Source organism: Brienomyrus brachyistius, chromosome 14 (genome assembly GCF_023856365.1).
Source record: "Brienomyrus brachyistius isolate T26 chromosome 14, BBRACH_0.4, whole genome shotgun sequence".
In the NCBI taxonomy this organism is placed as follows: Eukaryota; Metazoa; Chordata; class Actinopteri; order Osteoglossiformes; family Mormyridae; genus Brienomyrus; species Brienomyrus brachyistius.
Window position 1 is genome coordinate 4,554,931 of NC_064546.1, and position 17,236 is coordinate 4,572,166.

Below are 17,236 nucleotides of genomic sequence, written 5' to 3' on the forward strand. Positions count from 1 at the left end.
AGCAGAGATGTGGAGGATCCTACCAACAAGAGAAAAAGGTGATTTAAAAAGTGACTTAATAATTCAGAAAATAGCTATACCAAAGTGAATAGCCTAAGTTATTATTATTATCCAGCTCTGTGCTAAATAATCTGATATAGTGGCTTTACACAATGTTTACTTACTTTGTATTTAAATCAGTTATTGAGATCTACTTTTCTTCATGTTACGTCTGATTAACTCATTCAAATCAATGAAAACTGAGCTTACGTAAGACAAAAGTCCTAAAAATCTTAATCGCAACAATTTCACAACATGCTGATTTGATGCTTTGGGTTCATTTTGCTTACTGCCACAGTGTCACCCATTTAAGGGAGTATTACAGACGCACTGGAAAAATTACTAGATCCCGTCTCACAGGACTGTTCTGCAAACAGAAAATTGTAGCCAAAGTTTTGGAGGCTCTGAACATAATTGGCAACATTTACTGAGTGTGTGAACATGATTTTATGAATACGTCATTCTTTCAAGAGCACACTTGTTAATGGAAAGACTGAAGAGCTCAAGTGATATTGTATTTCAATCCAAAAGTTTCAGAAAAAACACTTTCAGAATTACCAACATGCATTTTCAAAAGAATTTCACATTCTTTGGGTGAAAATGCCAAAAGCATGATTATAATTATGCATGGTGGTGCAGCGATTAGCACTGTCGTTTTTGGACCCCTGGGCCTCGGGTTCAACTCTCTGCCATGGCTCCATGTGTGTGGAGTTTGCATGTTGTCACGTGGGGTTTCCTCCAGGTGCTCTGGCTTCCCCCCACAGTCCAAACACATGCTGAGACTGACTGGAGTTACCAAATTGCCTGTAGGTGTGTATGAATGGTGTATGAGTGTGCCATGCAATGGGTTGGGACCCCATCCTGGGTTGTTCCTTGGACCCCCCCACAACCCTGCATGGGACAAGTGGTTGCAGAACAACATGAAGAAGATGTTTAAATTATGACTGAAAATGTAGCATTTTTAATGAAGCCATCTCTTTGTTACTTATGTACATGCACAATAATGTTATAACCATGAACCACACAGAACAAATGTTGCATCTGTACGTAATGTTTATTAAACAGACACCAACATCATCTCAGAATACATATTTACATACAGAATACATTTGCAAAGTATTAATCATTGTATTGGAGGGGAATGATATTAATTTGGTGCTTAATTACGTAACTTAATTACGATAAATTAAGTTGGGCTGGTCTCTGACGTTTGTCCTTTGGTTAACATAAAGAGGTTCCCTGGGGCTTATTAATTTACTCTAACGACCTAACTATCTTATCTTGTTTGGTAACCTTTGCTAAAACAGCTATACTAACTGTAAAGTAATAGCACCACCTAGTGTTATTGCAAGGATAAGCGGATAAGAATGAGTAAGGAGACTAAATGGGAATCTGTGTGGTAGGTTTAAGCAGGGCCGTTTTAAAGGGGGAATGGGGAGCGTAGGACACTTGCAGGACCCTGAAATATTTGAAACATAATTTTATTGGTCTGAGTTGGGGGCCCAACATGATATGCTTTCATGGGGCCTAAAATCTCTAGTGGTGCCTCTGGGTTTAAGGCAAGGTGTCCATGCTGACACCGGTGAGAGTGACATCGTTATAGATGCCAAGATGATTGATGGAGTCGAGCTCCTGGATGCGATGCTTGTACTCGAACAGGTAATCGCCGTTCCCCGTCACCTTGAATTCATTACTGGTGCACAGGATCTTCAGCTGTGAAGGTGAATGAGCAGAATATCATCCCAATGGCCTTGGTGTTCCCAGAAACACACTGGAAATGTGGGCATTTGGTACAACCACAGCACAGACATGCACACAAAGTATTCCACACAAAAATTAAAATTCTCAGAAAGTGGGGAAAAAAGCGATTTAACAAGAAAAATACTGCATTGTAACTGTGTTCATTCGGCCGTGACATGAATGTCAGAACAAATTAAAAAAAAAAAAAAACCACAGCAGATTGTTTTAATGTTTTTTCTTGTTTGAATATTGAGTCAAGTCACCCAAAGACCATAGCCGGCAGTTCTGGTCCTAGTTTTCATACTTGAACTGCAGGAGGGCTGCTGTGGCCTGCTGGCACCTGCGTCTCGCTCTTATGGGCCTGGCAGGGAGCAGACTGCTGTATTCCGGAACCTGCCAGAATGGCGTCTGTCTGCTACTCATGCTAGCTCATCTACCCCTTGCAGTGACTGGAAGTAGCAAAAATCAGAAAGGAAGCTAGTGGAAAAACAACGAAGGTATAGTATGGTGGCCGAGAGCCAGAAAAAATTTTGTGCTCCAAAATACATATGTTTTAAGTTAATACTCGTTTTGTTGAATGGCACTACAATGCCTCCAGCCTGCATCCTGTTTTTCGTCAAGTAGGTTTCAAAAAGAATTTCACCAGGCAAAATGAATTTTAATAGTATTTCGTAAGCAGTGCTTGGTTGTCAGTTACATGGTAACGACTTAGTACCCCTAGGAAGTTTATTCTTGTGCAGGTAGTAGCTTGGCATTCAGGGGCACCTCAGCCCTGTGCTCCCAAGGATATGTCCAGCCCACCCCCCACCCCACTAGGACAAGCAGTTAGAACATGGAAAATACCAAGGATTAGGTTTGGGTTTTCTTACATTTTTTGTAACAGGTAAAATATATGTATAAACATATACACATTCAGAGTATCGGTATAAATTCTGACATATTTAAAACATTAGATACTTGCTGTAGGTATAGTTTTATTTAAAGAGAAAGATGATTTTAAGTTATTACACAAAATCCGAAGCTGCGGGGCCATGAGAACGGGCAGGTCTGTCAGCCCGACGTTGCCGGTGCAGTGGCGTTTTCTGCATTTACCTCAAAGGGATTACCACGGGCAAAAGGGAGGCAGCTGAGCTCTCGCTCCTCGGTGCCCCACTCGCCGGACACCATGGAGTTACGTACGATGTTCTGCCCGCCGTCATCGCTGAAATGCAACTTCATGTGCATGGCGATGTCGCTGCCGCGGCAAATGTCCACCGTGAACCTTTTCCGCAAGACAAAAAAAACACCTCAGTGCCTCTAGCCTCTTTTGAAAATCACCGTGTGGTTTGGCATGAATGAGTTATTGCCAACGTAAGTCAATGCAAAAGACTGCAAAGATACGTGCAATTTGCAGGTTAAAATTCTTCCAGGACTTAAAATGTTTTCCTCGGACATTCCTCACTGTCTTAATGATGTGCTAGATTTTCCACTTTTCACTGTACTGCGCTATGCATTCTCAGGATTACACCTTAGAATAATGATCACTCTGACAGAACAGACAGAAACCCAAGAAGGCTTGTTTTTGATTGTGAATGTTCCTTACATATGTATTAAATATGTATTCATGAGTAAGCACCTTTTCATTCCAGGCCACTGTATAGTTTGTTGCTGAAATCCAGTGACTGGATTCTGAGATCATACACAATTAATGATATAATGTAATAATGCAATATCAATTTTTAAGACAAAAGGTACTTTTATGTGCTAGGAAACAACCATTTTACCAACATGGAACATTCTGTACATTTGGCGCTGGGACTATTGGACACTCAAGTTTTGTGTTTCCTTAAAAACCGTAATCTTACCATAATTTATCATAAGTATCTGAAGCAGATGACCATAATTTAGATTTTGTCGCACTCTTCATTTTGGCCTCTCTGAGTTATCATTTATTAAAAACATTTCCATTTATGTTCGGTCTGACTAATATAGATAGTGGTTCTAATGCAGGGCCAGAACCCTGCACATTTTTGGGTTTCTCCTCATTTAACTCCTTGTGCTAATTACCACACAGCTCTTGAGCTGAATCATTTGTGGTGGAACAGGGAAAGAGCTAAGCTACACAGGGCTCCAGCCCTCCAGGACTGGAGTTTGACACCCCTATTCTAACAGGTTTTACTGGTATTATTAAATTTCTTTGTGTTTGCATGGCAGGTTTTCATTGAGCAGGAGTCAGCTGACTGTGTGTTTGCATGACGTGTTTTCATTGGCCAGGAGTCAGCTGACCGTGCATCTGTTGTGAGCGTGTCAAGGTACTAGGTGTAATTCGATGTGTTGCCCATTTGACTGTTCATTTATTTGTGAGGTTTCAGCTGGCATAGAAACAGTGAACAACAAGTGCACTTTGACACAAAGATAAATGTAAAGTGTCCGAGCACGACCTACAGACGGTGCTTTTGTTAAGCTCTCGTTTGAGTTTCGGTATAACATTACATCCAGCTACCCACGTAATGTGAGGTTGTCTGCATCTTTGGCAATACACTACAGGACTGATTTGCAAATATAGCTTCAGTCTGAAATTCCAGGCATATGTACTTTATGTACTTCTTACTTTACTGTAATACTTTCTCATACAATTCATACCTAACAATTCGGTATACGTGACATTTTAATGTAGTGATTACTCAATGTTTTTGTTATCTTTAGGAGAGGCTTGGAATAAATTCAAGTATGGCAGGTGGTCACATTGTGAATCTCCTTGTGAATTTCCCTAGCAAAACCAGCCATTTGAATGGGGCATAAGATGTGGAGAAAGAAAAAAAAACAAAGAAATAGTAACAAAATCCTGTAATTATTTGCGGTATCATATTACCAGTTATTGTGTAGCCAGGGTATGTTAAGCACTTTGTTTCCTGTGTGACTGGAGTTTGTAGTTATGTCTCATGATAAGGTAAGTGATACTTTTTTTCACAAGAAGGCGGGGTTTGTATACTGACACATTGGCGTCAGGGTTGAACTGCCCGGTAATGGTGATGAGCAGCTGGTCGTAGCATCCCCTCGGAATGTTGGTGTCATACGGCACAGTCTGAGGAAAGAAGCAGCCTCTTCAGTGTGGAGCCTCACGCTCTCCACGTGTCTGTCACTGGAATTCCTACACAAAGGGTCTCACATGCATTATAGCTAATGGGATATTTCTGCTGACCAGGAACACTTGATTAATAGAGTTATATTAGGGTGACCAGGTAATTCATGTCAGATAGGACACTTTGAGCTACAAAATACTTTACAACTAGTAGGTTCCTGTGCTTGGTTAAACAGTTTAGTTCTTCTTGTGCTTAACTGGTTTGTTTCCTTGTCCAGGACTTGTCCAACTTTTCATGACACATGCGTGAATATCTGAGCAAGAGCTCGGTGCTTATGTGAAATTCAGGTTCTTTTAATTGAAATGTCGATTTGCAAAGTGTCCTATCTGATTAGAAGTATTTGGTCACCCTAGCGTGGATTTTCTGGTTACCTTAGTTGTCTTGGTTTATGTTTGTGATTTCAAATCACAAGATATAAATGACTTCTGATAGCGATCTTTGGAATCCCCTATGAGTTTGATATAGCTACTAACTCCCCAAAAGGTCTGTAATGGATTGTTTTACAAACTGCTTGAATGAGTGAATGCCCTTGTATCTCGTTCTTACCAGTGGTGGGCCAGCGAATGATTGCTCGGGGTCTGTCATGTCACTGCCCTGTTCAGAGGAACACCATCAGCCACAGTCAAAGGCATATGAGTCAGTCAGCAGTAGGTCCTAACGATGTCAGTATATCTCGCACACAGAATGGAATGCAACAGAAGTAACATGTACGCCATGACACCATATACTGCAATTTATTACAGCAAACTATAGTAATACACTACATGGACAAAAGTATTATGACACCTAGGCATTCCACCCACAGGAACTTTCATGACATCACATTCTAAATCAATAGGCATCAGTGTGGAGTTGCCCCCCCACCCCCTTTGCAGCTATAACAGCTGCCAATCTTTCAGGAAGGATTATGGAGATTTTTTTGCCCATTGATAAAGAAGAGCATTTGTAAGATCAGGCACTGATGATACATGTGAAGGACTAGCTCACAATCTCCGTTCCAGAACCAAACTCACTCAGCCATGTCTTTATGGACCTTGCTTTGTGCACTGGGGCACAGTCATGCTGGGACAGAAAAGGGCCTTCCTTCACCAAAGTATTCCCACAAAGTTGGAATCATAGAATTATCCAAAATGTCTGGGCATGCTGAGTGTTCCCTTCACTGGGACTAAGGGGCCAAGCCCACCCCCTGAAAAATAACCCCAATACTATTATCCCTCCTCCACCAAGCTTTACACTTGGCAATATGCAGTCAGGCAGGTAACGTTCTCCTGGCATTCGCCAAACCCAGGCTTCTTCATCAGACTGCCAGACAGAGAAGCAGAACCCGTTTCCACTGCTCCAGTGTTCAGTGGTGGCATGCTTTACACTACTCCTTCTGAGGCTTGCCATTGCACTTGGTTTTATGACGCTTGCATGCAGCTGCTCAGCCATGGAAGCTCATTCCATGAAGCTCCCGGTGCACAGTTTTTGTGCCGAGGTTAATGCCAGAGGAAGTTTGGAACTCTGCAGTAATCGAGTCACCAGAGCGTTGGTGAATTTACACACTATTGGCCTCAGCACTGTTACTTTACATGGTCTGCCACTTTGTGGCTGAGTTTCTGTTCCTAAACACTGCAAAGTTGGCATCCTATGACTGGACCCTGCTTGAATTCCCTGAGCTCTTCAGAATGACACATTCTTTCACAAATGCTTATATACCTGATTGCATGGTCAGGTGCTTGATTTTATGCTGTGGCAATGGATCTGAATGAAATACCTGAATTCAATGATTAAGAGGCGTGGCCCGATACTTTTGTCCATATAGTTTATGTGAGCAAATGTATTATATTTAACAATAGATCTCTGTATCATACATCAGCTGCTTTCAAACACCAAAACATTGAGGCAAGAGGACTGGTTCTATTGGTCTTGAATTCAAATTATGTCACTGCAATTACAGGTTAGTATGAAGTATGTTTTGTGGCTTTTACTTTCTTCAACCTTTCACCTCATTTTAAGATTCGTTTTGCACCCAGATACCAGAATGGACACATAGGCATTTAAAAGGACAGATAGACAGATAGAATAAATATAAAACTGTTTTTGCTTATATCCATTTTCCCTTTTTTATCCGCAAAATATAAAAAGTAATGTCAACATATCATGGGCCTTTCAGTATGTACTATACAGTATGTTTAATACTATACTATGTTGTATGATGTTTCAAAAGAGGTAGGGAGTGTCACTTTAAATCCATATCCAAAAAAATAAATGTATAATATATATGATACACTTTATACTTATTTTGTGTTGTATAAATGTGCACTGTTCTGACTAATGTTCCATATTATGACAGGAAAGAATTGTTTTTCAGAACAAAGTACCATCAGTACTAAAAAAGGGAATCTGACTACCTGCCTGTAACTCCAGCCTTATCACCCTAATTGCCTCTATCACAAGTCATGAAACTGACCCAGCACAGTAGCTTCTTTATAATAATTCTTATGTCCTTAAATCTTTTGTCACAATTTGCATTCTTTCAAAAAATGCAAACATTCTTTTCAATGCAAAACAGTCATAATATCTTGCCCATCTGCATATTGCAAACAGCACGGGAGAAAGGAGATGAGGGCCAACCTTTGCTGCCAGGCAGCTACACTCTGATATATGTGCGAAAAAGAAACTTACAACCATCGTGATCGTATATGACCTTGGATTATTCTTTGACTGGAACCTGACATGACTAAGTAAGCACTGCAATTTATCTTTATGTCCAAACCAGTTCGTCACTGCTAACAGGAGACATACAGTGTCTTATGTTCTCTCACCAATATTTTGTGAATGAGACTATTGATATTTTCCCCCCCGCCTCCCTGCACTGGAACCCGTTATTCATTCTACATTTGACCCCCCCCCCCATGCCCACTAACAATCCCTCCCTTTTACATATTTATTCAGTTCCCATCTACCTGATTGACTGCAATTTTGCACAGAACCTTCTAAACATTGTAATCACTGTTGCACTTTACGTCACTGTATCCTTGTTCAACTGCCCTGTGTGCCTTAATTGCCCCTCAGGGACAAATAAAGTTTTTTGAATTGAATTGAAATTGAATTGACATTTTTAATGTAGCATGTTTTCTATGGAATAAGCAGGTAGTCATACTACTGAATGCAGGGTGGAGAGGGGGGGTTTCACTGCTGCTTTTGCAGAGCACTCCTCACGCAATGAGTTTTTATGAACACAGTTAGAGATTTGCCCATTTTACCTGATACTGAGAAATGTTAAATTTAATATTTAATTGTAGATTAAAATGTAACTGTGACTAAAATGTTTAATTTTCAATTGCTTAATTTTTTGGTCTAGGGGTTACAGATAGATCTGTGTTTAAATCTGGGGAGAGTATGTGGATGTCAGTCATTTTTACATTAATCAATAATGGTTTATTTTTCTAAAGAAAAAATATTTTCTACTTACATTATCCTATTGGGGCGGCATGGTGGTGCAGTGGTTAGCACTGTCGCCTCACACCTCTGGGACCCGGGTTCGAGTCTCCGCCTGGGTCACATGTGTGCGGAGTTTGCATGTTCTCCCCGTGTCGTCGTGGGGTTTCCTCCGGGTACTCTGGTTTCCCCCCACAGTCCAAAAACGTGCTGAGGCTAATTGGAGTTGCTGAATTGCCCATAGGTGTGCATGTGTGAGTGAATGGTGTGTGAGTGTGCCCTGCGATGGGCTGGCCCCCCATCCTGGGTTGTTCCCTGCCTCGTGCCCATTGATTCCGGGATAGGCTCCGGACCCCCCGCGACCCAATAGGATAAGCGGTTTGGAAAATGGATGGATGGATGGATTATCCTATTAGCCTGGAGGATAATGAATGCAATGAAATGATGTACCTAATTGAATAATGGATAACTGAGATAATTGCCTAAAATAGCAATTCTGGGTAGTCCTTCAAACTGAAAAATGAATGTGCTGAATAAAATATTATTTAAGGTGCTAAAATTAAATATTTACAAGGTCGGACACATGGTAGAAGGAAACACTAACTTATCTGTACACATGCATCAGTCAACAGACACACCTTCATGTCTGCAGTGTTGCATTGTTTTAATGTGAAACGGGAACCACAGGGAGGTTTATCACTAACTTCTCCTCACAACAGGTAAAAAACAATCCTCAAAACTTACCATGGGAACATCCAATCACATTTCACAATACCAACTGCATGAAAGACTGACGATGCAATAGTCACTTCTTAAATTAAATTAACTACCCTTTCTCCTTCCTTTGGCTACATGTCTTCTCTCACAATGGTGGGAAAGAGCAGTTTGTGCATGCTGTTACTTTAGAGTTCTTTGTGGCTTATAAAAGCAGACATTTAAACTGACATAAAAGGTCATATGTCCAGGCCCTCCAGGTCCAAGCACTGCTGATTTTCTAGCCTCCCTTTACCTGTGTGCCAGGTGTGGAGCCTCTGACCAATCAGAATCAGTAATTAGTAAACTAACTACCTAGGATAACAGAAAACAAAAACTGGACTTGGAATTGAGGTTCAGATTTGAAGAGCCCTGACATGTGGGTAATCGTATGAAAACGCATCATTTCCCACTGTTAATGTTTCATTTTCAAATAACTTTTTTTTTTTTACAGTACTTTACATATCTTTTTGGATTCATAGATCCTTACCTCTCAGAAAAAAATGCCATGCCATCTGAGGCCATTTTATTTAATAATTATTATTATTATTATTATTATTATTATTATTATTATTTACGGATAATCAACATTATTGTCTGCTTCATCAGTCCTCTTACTGACATATCAAGCACTGTTTAAAAAGGCTTAAAATCCATATTTAAAAGAAATTTGTTATACCATGAAAGATAAAATCCCCTTTGTTACATTAAATGTGGTTTTAAAGTGAGAATATTAAGTAATTTACTCTTTTTCATGGATAAATATGCTTATTTACAACGCTTTCACAGAATCTTTTCTTTTAAGAACAGGTCATGAAAAAAATATAATTCCCCAATTTCTTAGGTAATTTCTTAACTGGTCTCTCTTACCATGTAAAATAAGTTTATTCTACAATTGTCTTTTCATTTTTTAAATTATATTACAATTTTATACAAGGGTTGTCACCTCAGTAACAGGACTGACAACAATTTCCATATTGGTTATACTGCTTGTTTAAATTATAGTTATGGGTGTAATTGAGTTATGATCATTATGAGGGACTTTGAATTCAACAGGACCAAAAAATATATTGAATTTATACATTTACAGCTGAATTTATAAAGGAGGTTTTAGCACAAAAGATGATGAAAAATTGTGATAATGTGGATGTAAATGTTAACCAAAAGTTTTATTCAAAACATGAACTTTCTCACACCTACATCACTTAGTATTTCCTTTTGTTCCAAGGTAATGTGTGCAAACCCTAAATGGTAACAATCACTTCATTTAACATTCCTGTCTAGCTACCTAACAAGTACCGACCAGATGTCTTTTCCTATTTCTACATAACATGATCATACCCTAACAGGACCAGGAAATGTCATCAAAGATGTACCAGATACAGTCCTCACAGGTTTGCCAGAAATATTGGTAACACATTATAGGCATGTTTATTATGCATTATAAAGGCTTTATGGTGCACTATAAATACCTTCATAATGCAGTACAAAGCATACTTAATTCATATACTGACCATTATTGTTTAAAAATTCTGTAAAAACAAACAAGATAAAAAGATGTTTTTATGCTAAAAGATATCAGGAAAACTAAATTAGAAAATTCTTCATTGTTTATTGAGGTTCATTGTTACTGAGCAGTTTTTTAGGCAAACAAAATGGTAAGTTTTAGTATAACCACCCATATGCAATCACGCTCCTAAATACAAGAAAATCTAACCCACATGTAAGTGTCTAAACCTGCACATAGCAGCATAAAGCCACAATTAAGAAGAAGTCAAACTAGGTGAAACAGAGATGTTACCTACTTGTTGGTCAGGATGCTGCACAGCTCTGTCCAGATGAATGCAGAGAGATGAAGAGGCCGGCACAGTTATACCCTGCTGCCGCACTTGGCCACTCCTACTTCCTGTTAACCACACCCTTGGAAGATCCATTACAAAGTACAATGCAGCACCAAAACACTTGAATATTGTAATTTGAGTACTTCGCTTTGAATAAAAGCATCTGCTAAATTAATAAATGTAAAAGTATGACTGATCACTGTTTCCTGTATATACCTCATTAGCTTGTTTCGGGTTCAGTGGGTTAGTGTCAGGAACAGAGGACCCAAACATGACAGAGAAAAAGAGCCAAATCACTGGATGGGAATAAAAGTTGGGGTCGTCAGCAGAGATCAGAAAGCCAGGTAGTCTATCTAGGGAAGTGAGGGAACACGGGGAGAGTGGGACACACCTAGATGGGGGTTGGGATCAGCCGTTGCTCAGGGGGCGGGGTCTGGGAGAACAGGTATACAAAGGGACACGTAAGGAAACTTATGCAGCCAGAGTGAAACGGAGCAGAGAAATGCTTGGTAGTCTGGTATAACAAGATGAAACCTCACAGCAAAATAACTGGTTCGCCTGGTTTTATACCGACAGCAATGCACAACGAAGGTTTTGCTTCTTGAACATTGTTGGGTGTTCATCATAGATTTTTGGCTGCTGATCACAAAAATCACATCCAAATTTACCCATCACGTACCATTTCATCAAAATCTTCAGTCTTGTCATGTATTTTCTTATATTTGTGTCCAAAAATTTTCATTTCCGTAAGAGACCTATCAATGTTTTGTACAGTCTGGGCATGTCCAGGCACGGAATCAGGCCAGGTTTGAAACTGTTCTGTGGAAGTCTGGAGCCTGGACATGCCTGGCCTTGACTCTGCCTCAGTTGGCTATAAAAGCGGCTTGCAAACACAGATGCTACTCATTGGGTTAATATAGACCTGATGGTGGGTATGTATTGTTTCAGAATATAGCATTGCCTCAGTAGCAATATAACAAATAAGCTAGATGCTATAGACTTTTGCAGGACGATTGGTGTCGGTCGATATGTCTCGTCAATGCTGTAACAGCCGCGATACATTCTGCTAAATTTGTTGTGATTATATGCTTACGCCTCAGAGATGCTCAATGAGTGCTCTCGTGAAGAAAACATATCTGTACTTCAGTGAAAAAATCGGTGATCAAGACAAGGAATGGGTGCCTCACATTTGTTGTGCTGTCTGTCTGAGAGCCTGCCTCAGAGGCACTCGAAAGACAATGTCGTTTGCTGTCCCGACGATATGGCAAGAACAGAAAGACCATGTGACGGACTGTTACTTCTGTTTCACTCTGCCAAAAACAAGAAGTGAATTGAATACCCTAATCTGCCTTCAGCAATGAGACCCGCGCCACATGACGTCAGTCTTCCAATTCCGAAACTACTAGAGGAATGTACCTTAGACAAACCAGGTGAAGAAACTGCAATGCAGGGAACTGGCAGTGACAATGATCTGGATTTTGAACTGTGCTCATCAGGTGTGATCCACATCTCATAACACCGTGAGAATGAAATGATCTGGTCAGAGATTTGGGTCTGTCAAAAGCAAAAGCTGAATTGTTGGGTTTGAGTCTGCAGGAATGGTGTTTGATGTCACCAGGTACGAATATTTCTGCTGACTACTGTTTAACCCTGCAACGTGATGTACCTGACATTGAATACAAATGAAAATCAAGAGCAAAACATTTCTAATTATGTTGAATTTAATAGCGTATAAGAAACAAAAACACTTGTTATTGCTGGTAAACAGTTAACTCTCTGTTTCTCAGAGTTCCTACACGATGCAGCAAAACCAAAATTATATTTGTGCATAGCCACCAGGTACCTGTCCCAGTCAGCAAAAACTTTTCAGGAAGCAAAAAAAATAGTTGTGTAGTGCCATCAGGGCTAAAGCGAAGCAACTATCAGTTTTCTGGCAAGTTAGACTGGTTTAGGAGGTGTGGTCGCTGTTAGTGATCCGGGCCCATCCTCACGGTACCCCCTCCTACAATGGTGACTCCAGGCACCTTTGACCGTCATTTAGGAGAGCGACCCGGGGGCGAGGTGCAGCGCAGTCTGGGTGTGCCCTGTGAAATCCCTGGGTCAGTGTCGGGGCCAGAATATCGGATGATGGCACCCAGCACTGTTCCTCAGAGCTGTAGCCCTCCCAGTCCTCCGAGTATTGCAGACTTCCCTAATATCAAGGAGAGTCCAGCAGGCCACAGAGGCAGGAGCACTGTCAATGTCCACTGAAGGAGGAGGAGGCACCAGTGTGAAGGAGGGTGTATCGGCCTTAACAAGAACACATGAAATACTGGAGAGATACTGTATTGCTGTCATGGATCAGGGTGGATTTGGGGCGACGGCGTGGCATGATGCAGGCTGGGAAGGAGGTGGATGACCCACTTGCGGCTCACAGGACAAAACAGGGTTTGTTAAAAAAAAACAGAAAACACTAGAAACACTACAGAAAACAAGGGAAGCCACTAACGAAAACCAAGGAACTGGACAGATAAAACCAAGAACTCAAACAGGAGGGGAACAAAGACAGATAAGGCAGACACCAGGAACTGGGACAAGAACACTAGACGAGGGAAAAAGGCAGGAGGCAGAACTTGGGGACCAGGAACAAACAAGGAGACTGAGGGACAGGACCAGGGGCATGAGGCGTAAAACAGAATGGAGAAGGGGAACAAGAAGGGAAGGGAACAAAAGGAGCAGGGTTAGGGAAAGGACCAGGGACACGAGACTGGGACTGAAATGGGGCAGAAGAACTGAAAGAGAAGAATGATAACGGGACTGGTTGGGACAGTTGACTGGGAAACAGAAAAGGGAAGAAGGGTTGGGTAGGACGTGGGTCTGGTGGGTTTACTACCATCTCCACTTGTAGAAGAAATCTAAAAAATAACTGACATAGAGACAATTCTCTCAAAATTATACAAGCTAATATGTAATATTGATAGAACAATTTCCGTCCCAATCAGAGCCTGGTAAAAGAATCTATCATCAGAAATGCAAGAACACCTTTACTATGACTAAAAACACTAATCTGCAAATAATTCAGTATAAGACAATTCACAGAGCACACATCACCTTGCACAAGATGTATAAAATGGGCTTTCTAGAAACAGACACATGTTCTCAGTGTGCACTACGCACCCCAGATACATACTTTCACTCCCTCTGGCTCTGCCCACCAATTCAAAGTTTCTGCAAAGAAATCACTAACGAAACCTTCTCTTTACTGAGCTGCAGCATCCCACTATCTTCATCTGTCTGATCTCTCAAGCAGAACCTCATCAATGGAAGATGCAGAATCCATACTGGTTGCTTTAGCTATAGCCAAGAAAACTATCCTGCTAAATTGGGAAACCAGACACAGAGCAAATATCACACAATGGTCAAACCTACTCAAAGAATACATATCCATGGAATTTGGGGCTCATTTACCACCACACTGCACATGCCTGTAAACTAAACCCATGGAATGACACATATAATTACACTCACACCTGCACAGACACACAGATTGTCACTACAACTCCTCAGTGCAATCATACCCCAATAGCTGCGTGTCATAAGCTCTCTCAACTTCACAGAAAATCCCTAAACATCAGAGGGAGTGTATGGCTTTGCTTCGTCCTGTCTTGTCTTGTGTGTCTACGTCAGTCATGCCTCATTAGCTTGCCCGTGCATGATTATCTTGTCTGTCTTACAGTACCTGCCATGTCTTATTTGTCTATCTGTGTACTGTGATGTCATAATGGGGGTGGGCTGGTTTGGAGTGGCTTCACTTAATGTATTGATCTGTTGTTCAGCTAATTAAAAATAAAGTCCGCCGAAGAGGGGGGTGGTGGTTGGGTATAAAAAAAATGCTGAGGGGGAGAAGGTAACTTTGTGAGAGAAAGAAATTGACTCATTTTTGAAAACCAATCCATGATCAGAAGAATGACTGTGTACCCTGGGACTTGGGCTAATCAGTCATAAAGTCCATTGCAAGGTGGGATCATGGGTGTTGTGGAACAGGCAGTGGGGGGTGGCTGCCATTATGTGTGGGGGCTTGGATTAAGCACAGGTGGGACAATAGGTGACATAGTCACAGATGTCGTCTTTCAGGGATAACCACCAGTATTGCCGCTTCAGCAGCTAGGTGGTCCGTCTGATTCCAGGATGCCCTGAACCCAGTGAAATATGAACCCACTGGATTATTTGTGATTGCAGGGCAGCGGGTATGTAGATCCTACCCACTGGGACATCGAATGGGGCAAATTGTCTTGTCGAAAAGGCTCTGCGATCTGGTCATAAAATTCCACCTGACTAGGGTAATGAAACATTCAGGTGAAAGAATGGGGTCCTAAGTGATGAATATCTGCTTTGGGTCAAATTGTCTCAAGAGGGTGTCTACTTTTGAGTTTTTCTCACCTGGACAATGTGTGACCATATGACTGAAACATGTAAAAAACATGGCCAATCAAGTCTGGTGGGAGTTTAGTCCTTTAGTTGTCTTGACATTCTCCCAGTTCATCTGTAAGGACCTGAAACGGCTGTCAGTGTAATGGCTTACAACTCTTAGATCCCAACATCATAATTAGATTCGGTCTCAGATAATTTACAGCGAGGATGTGATTGAGGAGGTGTGGTGTTTCACTGTGAGAGGATTGCTCCTACCCCGACATACAAAGAGTCAACTTCAACCACAAAAGGCTGGTCAGGATCAGGTTGTTTTACGATGGGAGTGCTCACAAAAGCTTGCTTTTACCAGTGAAATGTGGCTTCCGCCTGTCACGCCCGGCTCCTCGGATCCTCCAGTGTGCCACGCCCCCCCCTAGTTAACCTCATGTGAAATCCCGGTGTCACCAGCTGTTTATTGTTATTTTCATTAAGTCCTGTGTATTTAAGTCCACGTCAGAGTGTTTCCCCAGTCTTGTCATTGAAGACATGAGATGTTAAGTGACGACTGCGATCCGGCCTCGTACCTCGTTTTGTTGTTTTCCCGATTCCTCATCTCCCTGCTCCTGCTTCCTGATTCCCCAATCTGTGCTCATGCTTGACTGTGACACTGCCTCTGGGGTCCAAGTCACTAAGCGGTATGCAGTCTTTATGAGGGGGGTGGTGATCACACTGAAACCATGAATAAAGCAGCGGTGGAAATGAGCAAAACCAGGAAGTGTTGTAACTAATTTTTGGTGCAGTGTATGGGCAACTCAGAGACTGTGGCTATCTGACTGGGATCCACCTAAACAGCCACTGTCAGTAATTCCACTTTGAATTCACATTTCACAGCTTTCAATAACAAGGGGTTTTCCCAAAGTCTCTGTAGAACTTGCCTGATGTGTTTCACATCTTCAGTCATATTTTTGGAATAAATAAATAGTTTGATGTAGACCATTAGTCACGGATCTCTGAAGTCATGGAAGATGGTTTTCATGAATGACTGGAAAATTGAGGGGACATTAGCGAGCCCATCCCGCATAACTTGGTATTTGTGGTGTTTATGGGTGATTATGAACACAGTCTTCCACTAATCTCCCTCCCTTATACAAATGAGGTTAGAAGCGCTCCACAGGTCTAACTAGGTAAAAAATTCCTGCCTTACAGACTTGCTGCAAAGCTGCCAAGATCAGGGGAAGTAGGAAGCTGCATTTTACTGTGACTTTTTTATGAGCCCAATAGTTGATACACAGGTACAACCCATCGTCTTTCTTTTCCACAAGAAAAACCCAGAGGTGATAGGAAAAGTAGATGGGCAGGTAAAGCCAGATTGCAAAGCTTCTTCTGCATATTTCATCACTGGCTGAGGTTACACCCGACTTTTGGGACACGGGGATCTGGGTAAGAGGTCCATAGCACAGTGCCATTAGCAGTATGGCAGTAAATGGGTGCCATTAGACTTATTGAGAACCTTGAGGAAGACGTCATATTCCTGCAGGATAGTCTTGGTGGGAAGGTCCCAGCTGGGGGATGACAGGAGCCATGTGCTGCAGGATGTAATCCCTTCCAAGCTGAGAACCATCTAGCACGCAAATACAAATTGGGGCGTTTAAACAGAAAGGAAGTCATGCAACCGTGGAGAAACGGGGCAGAGAAACGTCCAGCAGTCTGGCTTAACAAGACAAGACCTTGCACCGATAAAACCGGGTCACCCAGTTTTATACTACTTGTAAACAGGAGTAAAATGAAGTAGCTGTCAGTATATTGGCCAGTTAGATCAGGCTGGGGGGTGTGGTCACTGCGAGCATTCCGGGCTCACCCTCACATCTCAGGCCAATTCATATTTCACTTTTCTGTGTGAGCTTTTGGTCATACAAGAGGGGGAAGTGA

At 41.6% G+C, this 17,236-nt stretch overlaps 1 protein-coding gene across 3 annotated transcripts; it reads right to left on the reverse strand.

Moving 5' to 3' along the window:
• Positions 1 to 1,074: 1,074 nt before the first annotated feature.
• On the reverse strand, positions 1,075 to 11,154 carry LOC125707707 (galectin-3-like). 3 transcript variants are annotated; one of them, XM_048974985.1, is made up of 6 exons: positions 11,135 to 11,154; positions 10,883 to 10,997; positions 5,448 to 5,495; positions 4,755 to 4,843; positions 2,872 to 3,040; positions 1,075 to 1,752 (listed from the first exon to the last, which is right to left on the reverse strand). In XM_048974985.1, the coding sequence occupies exons 1-6, from the start codon at positions 11,137 to 11,139 to the stop codon at positions 1,594 to 1,596; spliced, it is 585 nt and encodes a 194-aa protein (XP_048830942.1). In that variant the 5' UTR covers positions 11,140 to 11,154; the 3' UTR covers positions 1,075 to 1,593. The 3 variants fall into 3 exon arrangements, with proteins under 3 accessions (XP_048830942.1, XP_048830941.1, XP_048830943.1); XM_048974984.1 differs by lacking the exon at positions 11,135 to 11,154 and having other exon boundaries at positions 10,883 to 11,026; XM_048974986.1 differs by lacking the exon at positions 11,135 to 11,154 and having other exon boundaries at positions 10,879 to 10,962.
• Positions 11,155 to 17,236: the final 6,082 nt, after the last annotated feature.

Coding starts and splice junctions, on each gene's coding strand:
- LOC125707707 (XM_048974984.1), bottom strand. CDS start 11,011: ATGGATCTTCCAAGGGTGTGGTTAACAGGAAGTAGGAGTGGCCAAGTG. Junction 5,496..10,882: donor TGCAGCATCCTGACCAACAA/GTAGGTAACATC, acceptor TCCTCTGAACAG/GGCAGTGACATGACAGACCC. Junction 4,844..5,447: donor CATTCGCTGGCCCACCACTG/GTAAGAACGAGA, acceptor TTCTTTCCTCAG/ACTGTGCCGTATGACACCAA.